Source organism: Ranitomeya imitator, chromosome 4 (assembly GCF_032444005.1).
Source record: "Ranitomeya imitator isolate aRanImi1 chromosome 4, aRanImi1.pri, whole genome shotgun sequence".
NCBI lineage: Eukaryota > Metazoa > Chordata > Amphibia > Anura > Dendrobatidae > Ranitomeya > Ranitomeya imitator.
Window position 1 is genome coordinate 23,368,458 of NC_091285.1, and position 10,660 is coordinate 23,379,117.

The 10,660-nt window shown below is 41.6% G+C and overlaps 1 protein-coding gene across 1 annotated transcript in view; it reads left to right on the forward strand.

Moving 5' to 3' along the window:
- Window positions 1-9,939, forward strand: part of SHISAL1 (shisa like 1) — a 115,892-nt gene extending 105,953 nt beyond the window's left edge. Inside the window, exon 5 of the mRNA XM_069763345.1 lies at window positions 9,258-9,939. Within this exon, the coding sequence (XP_069619446.1) occupies window position 9,258 (1 nt within the window). The 3' untranslated portion in view covers window positions 9,259-9,939. The remainder of the gene's footprint in view (window positions 1-9,257) is intronic.
- The last annotated feature ends 721 nt before the right edge of the window (window positions 9,940-10,660 follow it).

A 10,660-nucleotide genomic window follows, 5' to 3' on the forward strand; every position in this document is an offset into this window, starting at 1 on the left:
ACTATCATAGCCAGTATAAAAGCACAGGCAGGGAATGCAGCAGATGTTTTAGGGTGAATCTGGATAGTGAAATGACGGCACAGCTTAGCAATAGAGAGAGAAAGCCAAGTTCCGTAAAATTTTACTTATCTCTCGCCATCCTCCAGAGCTTAATTTTTTTATGTGTCAATCTCATCAATGTGGACACTTACTAAATCTGTCTTATTTATGAACCAAATGAAAAATTTACGATAGCTGTCAATCAAAAATTAATGAAAGGTCATTTCATTTGAGAATGTTTTTTATGGTGTTCTATACTCAGGTTTATTCAGTAGATGATGGAGTGAAATACATTGGTGTTAATGTAGAAAGCATAATTCACAGCCCAGACATAAAGGCCCCTGATTCATCAAGCCCGGTGATTTTTACTCCAGCCTTGAAGGGGGGATGTGTTGGAGGCAGATGCTAATGATTTAGTAAGAGGAACTTCTGACGAGTGGCGTGCGCCTCCATACACCACTCCAGAAATCTTATTCCAGTCCCTGTCTGGAGTGAGATTTCTGGCATTGAGAATGCCACATCTCGTCACGCCTATCATGCCCTAGTCTCACCTATTTTGGCAGAACTGGGAGAAAAGGACTTTAAAATACAAAAAAAAGTTTGCGTTTCTCCACGTCACGCCATAAATATGTGACTTTTCAAAGCAATTTTTACACCAGAATTCTGGCAAAATTGATGAATCGGCCCCATAACGTACAACATATAGGAAAGCATCTACTACCCAAAATTACAAACTCTCTGAAGCCTTTCATAGACTATAAGATGCCTTTAAGGACAATTTTAATACTAAAGCAGGTGATACGGCTGTATAGGTCTTAGTACAACAATAAAAATGATACCTGTCTTGTAGTAATCGTATGTGCCAGCGCTGAGAAATAGAGCTTTTGAGTCGACATGCAAATTAGGCTGAGAGTGCATTTGGGTGCTCTGAATCAGCGACACGCCCCCAGTGAGTCAGCACCACGCCCCCAGTGAGTCAGTGACACGCCCCCAAGGTACTTCCAGGCAAATTTTTATGTGGCATCAAAGCTCGATTTCTCAGCACTGGCACATCCGATTACTACAAGACAGGTATCATTTTTATTGTTACACTAGGACCTATACATCTGTACCACTAGTTTTAGTACCAAAATCATCCCAACAGATTTCCTTTAAATGGTTTTCTTGGGTTTGCAAGTCACTTGAGTATTTTTCTTCAGTTTTTAAATTTACTTTGTGTTTACATTTTTCACAAGCAGAACTCTGCTTGCTGTATTTGAATGATCAAATAATTTTTTTTTGACATGGAGATGGAAACCATGTCCAACATCGGCGCCGATCCTTTTAACATAGCCCTAGGTGTCCAAGGTCACAACCAAATGGGGCATTTGTTCAATTGAATTCTTCTGCTTTCATGTGAGACAGATTGGTTTCTAAGAATAAGTTCACTTACAGCAACAGAAACAAAGGAGTTGTTAGGTGCCATGTGTTCCTAATAACCAGTCTATGTTAGGCTCACTCCCGTCTGTTTTGTTGCTTTTGACTAATGAAATAAATTAATCTGCAGTGTCATGGTAGCTTGTAAAGAAACAGATAGACATCACTTTAAATCCACATAAGATTTACCAACTAAAATCAAGTCCTGCAGTCAGATACCCATCAATCGAACTTTTTTTTTCAACTTAATGCATGTATTTGGGTCTAAAAATCATTTTTGCAATTGGGTTTCATTAATAATTTTGCACTGTTTGACTTCTATAGCTTTTGTGCTGCTTTAACTATTTGTGGCTACAGAATGAGTTCACTGAGAATCTGTCAGTGAGCTCAAACAAGCTGAATGACAGAAAAGTTTGTAACTCTTTTATAAGGAATCTGTCAGCAGGTTTTTGCCATTTATGAATGTGGGGATAAAGATCATGATTTCAGCGATACATCGCTTAGTTTACTGGGTGCCGCAGTTATGATAGAATCACAGATTTTTCTAGTCTTATTTTCGGAATGTTGAGCCCTCGGAATGCTGATTCTAAATGTTGAGCCATCAGGTGCTGACACGGAATGATGAGCCCTCAGAATGCTAACTCGGAATGTTGAGCCCTCAGAATGCTGATTCAGAATGTTGAGCCCTTGGAATGCTGACTCGGAATGTTGAAACTTCAGAATGCTGACTTGGAGTGTTGAGCCCTCAGAATGCTGACTCAGAATGTTGAGTCTTCAGTATGCTGACTCAAAATATTGAGCCCTCAGAATGCTGACTTGGAATGTTGAGCCCTCAGAATGCTGATTCGGAAAGTTGAGCCCTCTGAATGCTGACTCGGAATGTTGTTCCCTCTGAATGCTAACTCGGAATGTTGAGCCCTCAGAATGCTGACTCGGAATTTTGAACCTTCATATTGCTGATTCGGAATGTTGAGCCCTCGGGATGCTGACTCAGAATGCTGAGCCCTTAGAATGCTTTCTCGGAATGTTGAGCCCTCGGGATACTGCCTCAAATGTTGAGTCCTCAGAATGCTGACTTGGAATGTTGAATTCTCAGAATGCCGACTCGGAAAGTTGAGCCCTCTGAATGAATGTTGAGCCCTCTGAATGCTAACTCAGACTGTTCAGCCCTCAGAATGCTGACTCGGAATTTTGAAGCTTCATAATGCTGATTCGGAATGTTGAGCCCTCGGGATGCTGACTCAGAATGCTGAGCCCTCAGAATGCTTTCTCGGTATATTGAGCCCTCGGGATGTTGCCATGGAATGTAGAGTCCTCAGAATGCTTTCTTGGAGTGTTGATCCCTCGGGATGCTGCCTCGGAATGTTGAACCCTCAGAATGCCGATTTGGAATGTTGAGCCCTCGAGATGCTGACTTGGAATGTTGAGTTTTCAGAATACTTTCTCGGAGTGTTGATCCATCAGGATGCTGCCTCGGAATGTTGAGTCCTCAGAAGAATGCCAATTTGGAATGCTGAGCCCTCGGGATGCTGCCTTGGAATGTTGAGTCCTCAGTATGCTGACTCGGAATGTTGAGCCCTCGGGATGCTGACTTGGAATGCTGAGTCCTCAGAATGCTTTCTCAGAATGTTGAGCCTCCGGATGCTGACTCGGAATGTTGAGTCCTCAGAATGCTTTCTTGGAATGTTGAGCCCTCGGGATGCTGACTCCGGATTGTTAAGTCCTCAGAATGCTAATTCAGAATGTTGAGTCCTCAGAATGCTTTCTCAGAATGTTGAGCCCTCGGGATGCTGACTCGGAATATTGAGTCCTCAGAATGCTTTCTCAGAATGTTGAGCCCTTGGGATGCTGACTCGGAATATTGAGTTCTCAGAATGCTGACTCGGAATGTTGAACCCCACCCACACCATGGATTTACAGCTTTCTGTGCACACTGTGTACTGACAGTAAGCTGATCAGTGTTGGGGCATGGTTGAAACAGCAAAACACAGGCTAATAAGTGGCATATCACTGGAATCAGGGTCCCTACCCCTACATCATGCTGCTCGCAACTTACATAACAAAAAGCTGTCTTTTTTTAGCTCCTCTCAGCTGACAATATCAAGATTTTTGTTATCCCTAATTACAAAAATAATTTTTAGCCCCAAATACATGTATTTAACAAACAAAATAATAATAATAGCACCATTAATCACCTATTTGCCCTCAGCTACATCTACCTATAATAGGACGGGCATGTTTTGGGTTGGCGGGCGCCTATCGAGGGCGTGTAAAATTCCCTGGCTCTCTGCAATTTGCAAGTTCTTGGGAGATGAAGAGAGTGCAAATAGATTTTGGTGAATAATGGATTATATGCGTGGACTTGTCTAAAGAAATCTTCAAGGGAGGAATCCTATTTGATCTGCAATAATTAAGCTGGCACAGAAGTCGAGGGAGGAATTATCTAGGGCATGTTTTATTCTATTTTTTTTTTTAAAGCAAAAATTTTTTGTATCTGCTATCAGAACATAAAGACTATAAAAATGCAGAAGAAAGGGTTAGCTTCAGTTTTGTACGAATTATATGCAACTATATGACAAGTGACCCTTCTCCCCCCTGACACAGCGCCACTCTTGTGGATGTCTCTGGTATTGCAATCTATTCGATAGGGCTAGATATGGAGGAAAGAGGAAGAAAAAAAAAAGCAGACCCCCAGGCTGTGAAAAAAATGTACAGTATAAGGCTGGTTTCACATTTGCGTTTTTTGCCGCTGCGTTTTTTTTTCCTATACTTAACATTAAAAACGCATGCGGATTTTTGCATGCGTTTTGCCGCGTTTTGACGACGCATGCGTCGTTTCTATGTATGCGTTTTGTTGCAGAAATGCAACATGTAGTAATTTCTAGTGGCGTTTTTTGCCGCGAAAAAACGTATTGCTGTCTATGTAAACGCATGCGTTTTTAAGCACATGCGTTTGCATGCGTTTTTAAACGCATGCGTTTTAATAGAAAAACACAAGAATACACACTGAAAAGGATCACATAAGGGTTAGGGTTAGGATCCCTAGGGTTAGGATTAGGGTTAGGGTTAGGATCCCTTAGGGTTAGGATCCTTTAGGGTTAGGATCCCTAGGGTTAGGGTTAGGATCCCTTAGGGTTTGGGTTAGGGTTAGGATCCCCTAGGGTTAGGGTTAGGATCCCTAGGGTTAGGGTTAGGATCCATAGGGTTAGGGTTAGGATCCCTAGGGTTAGGGTTAGGGTTAGGATCCCTTAGGGTTTGGGTTAGGGTTAGGATCCCTTAGGGTTAGGGTTAGGGTTATGATCCCTAGGGTTACAAACACAGGTAAAAACGCATGTAAACGAGTCAAAACGCCGCGTTTGTATTAAAACATGCAAAAACGCATGCGTCTAAAAACCGCAGCGTTTAAACGCATTTACATGCGTTTTTTCACCAAATGCGTTTGCGTTTAAAACGCTGCGTTTTTAAAACGCAAATGTGAAACCAGCCTAATACAGGCATAGAATGTGCAAAAATATGCAATTTGCAATTGATCCATCTTTTTTTTACCATCTTTTTCGCTCGTGCTGTCAGACGTTAACCTACTACTTTTATATATTTCCAACCGCACGCCATGTGGCTCGGAGTGGTACTGCAAGTGAATAATCATTGTCAATTATTGGGGGTTCCTGGGACCAATTAGTTAAGGCGTTTACGATCTCAGGTAGACTAGTCCAGACAAAAAATACTGAGCGTAAGTCATTAATATATATTTTAGAACATTTTCTTTAAAAAAAAGCAGTACAAGCCCTAATGGAGAAGGCATCCAAAATTAAAAACACCTGTTAAGGCTCACCGGGCGATATAGATCATCTATGCCTTAGATTTGGGTGGGCACACAGACCCCGGGCGTTGAGGCAGCAAGCAGGAAGGCACGAGGGCAGCGAGGGTTTGGCAACACAGAAATCTCAGAAACAGGACGGATGAAGTGGATCCCAAAAGGGATGAATACAAGCACGAAACACAAAAGCACGCAAGCATAGGACTACGGTCTCAATCCCTAGACGCAGGTATGTGTCTAAATTGGCTTTAAATAGATGATGCCACTGATCCACTCATTGCAATATATAAAACACGATGTGGAGCACAACAGAGGGCTATGGATCCAGGGGAAGGAAGCGGAACCCAGGTTTCCTGATACAGATGTGTAGCAACACCCCAGTAAACCAAATAGACGACATCAATTGCTGTTTCAGTCATTACACAAAGTAAAAATAGTGACATCAGATAGGGATAAGGGGCCGTAAATATGTAAATGTGCTCAGGTTGCATAAGTATTAACATAAATGCATTTTGGCATTGTATAATAATTTATGAATATTTTTTTCCGTCCTGGTAGGAATTCTGACATTTCTGTTTTTTTTTCACATTCTGAACCCGCTTGGCATAAAACAGAATATTAAATGCCTTCGGAAAGAAGAGGCAACGGCTTTTAAGTCACATAAATGTAAATAAAAAAAAAAGAGAATAATAGAAAAATATTTCACCATGGAGAGAGCATTTTATATCATGCGGAGGACAGAACATTTACAGAAATCCTATTCACTTGTAACTCATTTAGGTCACGACAGAACTAATGGAAGCTAATGTAGAAGAGATGGGGGGCTCGAGAGGTTTTCGTGGTTGTTGGATATTGGTTTATTATCAAGCAAAGCCAATGCATTATGAAAAGTAGTACGAAAACATGTCTTCACCAGCTAAACATAACAAAATATTAAAAATATTCAACCTTTTTATACAGCACTGTGTAGCAAGGGCATACTAGAAATGATGGGGCCCTATAGCAGAAGACCTAATTGGGCCCTGAACACCCAGGGGGTCACAAAACAGCATATATCACAACTTTGCAGTCCTTACAAAGAGATTTTGATCCTTTTGATGCACCTTAGTGTTCCCACCCACTAAGATACCCCTTTCATGGCACCCATAAAGTATGATGCCAACAAAAGTGTCCCCAATACAAAGTGTGATACCCCCACAGTGAATTCCTCAATAGTTCTCTCCACAAGCACAGTATTATGACCCTACAGTACCCCTCAACAAAGTATAACACCTCACAGTGCCTCCAACACAGTATGATGCCCCCACAGTGACCCTGGCAAAGTATGATGGCCACTACAGTCCCACACACACTGAAGCATGGCACCAACACAGTCCCCCCACACAATATGAGGCCCCCCATAAAATATAATTGCACACACATAGCCCTCCACACAGTATAATTGCCCTCCATACAGTTTAATGGCCCTCCAAACAGTATAATTGCCCCCCACATAGCCCTCCAAACAGCAGATTGCCCCCCCACTTAACCCTCTGAACAGTATAGTGTACTCCAGATAGCCCTCCAAATGGTATAATGGGTCCCATATAGCCCTCTAAACAGTATAATGGCAACCCACATAGCCCTCCAAACATTATAATATCACCCTACATAGCCCTCCAAACATTATAACGGCCCCACACATAGTCCTCCAAACAGTATACTGGATCCAAACACATAGCCCTACAAACAGTATCCACACTCAGCGCTCCATGCAGTATAATTGCTCTGCATACAGTATTATGGCCCTACAAACAGTGTAATGGCTCCCCACATGGCCCTCCAAACAGTACATTGCCCCCCACATGGCCCTCCAAACAGTATAATGTACTCCAGATAGCCCTCCAAACAGTATAATGGCCTCCACATAGCCCTCCAAACAGTATAATGTACTCCAGATAGCTCTCCAAACAGTATAATGGCCTCCACATAGCCCTCCAAACAGTATAATGGTTCCTAAATAGCCCTCCAAACAGTATAATGTACTCCAAATAGCCCTCCAAACAGTATAATGGTTCCTATATAGCCCTCCAAACAGTATAATGGCCTCCACATAGCCCCACCAAACAGCATAATGGATCCACACACAGCCCTCCACACAGTATAACTGCTCTGCATACAGTATAATGGCCCTAAAAACAGTTTAATGTCCCCCACATAGCCCTCCAAACAATATAATGTCCCCTCCCATATAGCCCTCCAAACAGTACAATGACCCTAACACAGACTCTGAATTAGTATAATGGCCATCACACATCCCACCATACAGTAAGATGACTCCCTACATAACCCTCCTAATAATATAATGGCCTTGACTTAGCCCTCCAAATAGTATAATTTGCCCCCAAACAGCCAACCAAATAGTATAATAACCACAACATAGCCCTCCAAACAGTATAATGGCCCCCACATAATGCTCAACGCAGAATGACGCCCACATAGCCTTTCAAACAGTATAATGGCCACTACACAGTATGATGGTCCTCCGCATAGCCCTCCAAATCGTATAATGGCCCCCACATAGACCAGAAAACAGTATTATATCCCTCATATAGCCCAACAAACAGTATAATGACCCTGACATTATAAAGGATGCAGATACAGTTGAAAGTGTGATTCTTGAAAGGGTGGTGCCTTGTGAGGGGTGGAGGAAGGGGAGCACCGGGTCCCCCTGACTCATGGGCCCCATAGCACTGCTGTGTTGTCTGATCTTGCATTGATATGTTATTAGCCCCTTCCAGTTTTTTCCTATCAGTAGCAAAAAGGGGATGAGGTAGAGGTGTGTTACATGACCACGGGACCAGACTACATCAAGGGTTTGTTTGTAGTCTGTAACCATAGAGACATATAGGTTTGCAAAATATCTGTATATAAAAAAATAGTAGGATTGCTTTGTTTTAAAAAAGTTTTTTTGATGAGGTGGTGCACCCCAAATTTGGTTGCAAAGTGCTTTCATTAGGCTACATTCACACGTTGAATATTTGCAGCAGATTTTCCTGCAGCTAAAAAACCAACAGATTGTTGGTGGGAAAAAAGGTTTGTAAAATGTGGTCATTTTTGTCCCGTTTTTTGCATTTGTTTTTTATGCATTTTTTCCCCCATTCATTTGAATGGGTGAAAAATGCTGCGAAAACACTGAAAGAATTGACAAGCTGCAAATTTGAAAAACAAAATATTTTGATGGTTCACATTCCCTTTGCTGGTACAATAAAATACTACGGTTTTTTTTCCCACGGTAAAATTGCATGGGAAAAAAATTGAAAACTGCAGCAAAAATGCATCGTCTCAACTAGCCCTTATACCCTATAAAATGCTCTCAAAAACGAAAAATGTACACATGACTTCAATGTATCCCACTAATCACTCCCCTTCGTGTCACATATGGGTTCGGAGAAGATGAGATATGGAGAACTGTCTACAAGGAGCTCCACACTGTAGAGTTGACGTAGGGGTCCTAATCCTGTTGGTGATGAGGGAAAATGGTGACTGGTGTGTCAATCATCATATCTAGCTAAATAATGGCTCCAAAGGGGTCACAAAATCTGTTTGTATGGAGCCACAACATTGGGAAAACACTACTGGTGACCAAAGACTTTCCTACAGCTGGACTACACCAAACGACCATGTATATCTCAGTTTTCTAGGGTTTGGCTTGGAATGGATTGGAGTTATGAGAATGTCCATCAATGTTTTTTCGGTTTCGAACTTCGGTAGACCTGAACTGGTTGTGATGTGTAATGAGTCTCTTGTTACTAAGTTTTGGGAAGTGTATTCATTTATGATCTGTAAATCCATGTCTCAATGTATTGGACATTCTTGGAATTCTACGCTTTCCCTCTCCATAATTGGTCGGTTAACCGGTCACTTGTTCCTCCTAACACTCTACATTGGTAGACCGTAATCGGTAATCTTGAAGCCTCTAATTACTTTTTGATTTCTCTTCCAGAATAACTCTAGTGCCTAAAGATGGGAGAAGATTATCACCCAGGTGAAAGCCTGAGTCTAAAATGCCAATCGAAACGGAAGGAGGAATGGAGGAGAAAGACACTTACGGAATTTTTACAAAAAAAAGGGGTTGGCGGAAAAGACTCTCACAGTCATCGGGATGTGCTTTCTAACTGTTTGTAAGCAATATTTCTATCTCTAGCGTGAGAAGTTTATTTTTTCAATGGACTGTCAACGAAGAGTAGATGGACTATGTAGCTTGCCCTCTAGGTCAAATGATGGGGCGCCATTCAATAAAGCAATGGCAGGCGGTTGATTAGTCTGCCTTACGTCTTCATATGTTGTCAAGTACTTAGTCTAAGTGTCAGGCTAAAAGGTATGAGCTGGCCACAGTTCACTACCAAAAAGAGTAAGGCAACACCAAGAACCCCCAGGAGTAAATTATAAGGGTTCTACGGAGCACATAAGACCACTTATGGTAACCTTATAATCTACTGTTCCGAACCACATTTCACCCATAAAGTCATCACGTCAAGCCGCGAAGACCGATATTATTTATAGGAGGTTCTTTGTAGATTGACGTCAGTTGTGTATTTTGACTCGTTAACTTTAGATGAACTCCTGCAGGAGGAAGTCTTTTTCCACTTTTGTTACATATGACAATAAATACTATCAGGACTGAATATTAATGGACTGTCTGACTTCTAATTACTGGACATGGTTTAGGGCACTATTTGTGAGCAGGTTGTGTTCTTCTGGGTCTGTTTACCTACAATCAGGTCTTTGAAGGGACAATAGGTTCCTCTACCATGTAAGAAGCCACCATTATTATAAATTGTACCTGAAAGTAGGAAACCTCTCCTTTATACACATTTTGCTTTGGGGCCCAGGAGCTTCTGGTTGGCCCCAGGTTCCTTCGTTAGACTAATGGTTATTCCTAGACATATTCAATGTTCATGATTCCTTTTCTCCAGGAACCAGATACCGATATAATTATATGATCATCTTGGGGTTTTAGAATTAAATACGAAAACATCGCTTGGGGTCCAGCTTAGTAGATCTACTAAACATTTTGGTGCGGTTAGAAGGTTTTTGAAGCCACCAGAGATGTTTCCTTTAAAGTTGATATTTAGGGTTTAGGCTGGTTTCACACTTGCGTTTCAAAACGCATGCGTTTTAAAAAAAAAAAACGCATGGTGAAAAAATGCATGTAAACGCGTGCAAACGCTGCGTTTTTTTGACGCATGCATTTTTGCATGTGGTGAAAAAACGCGGCGGTTTGACGCGTTTACATGCGTTTTTTCATGCGTTTGCGTTTTGTAAACGCATGCAGATAAATGTGTGACAGCTTCCAATCATCAAAATAAAGTAAAAAACCCACTATAAACAGAAAGAGCTAGGGTT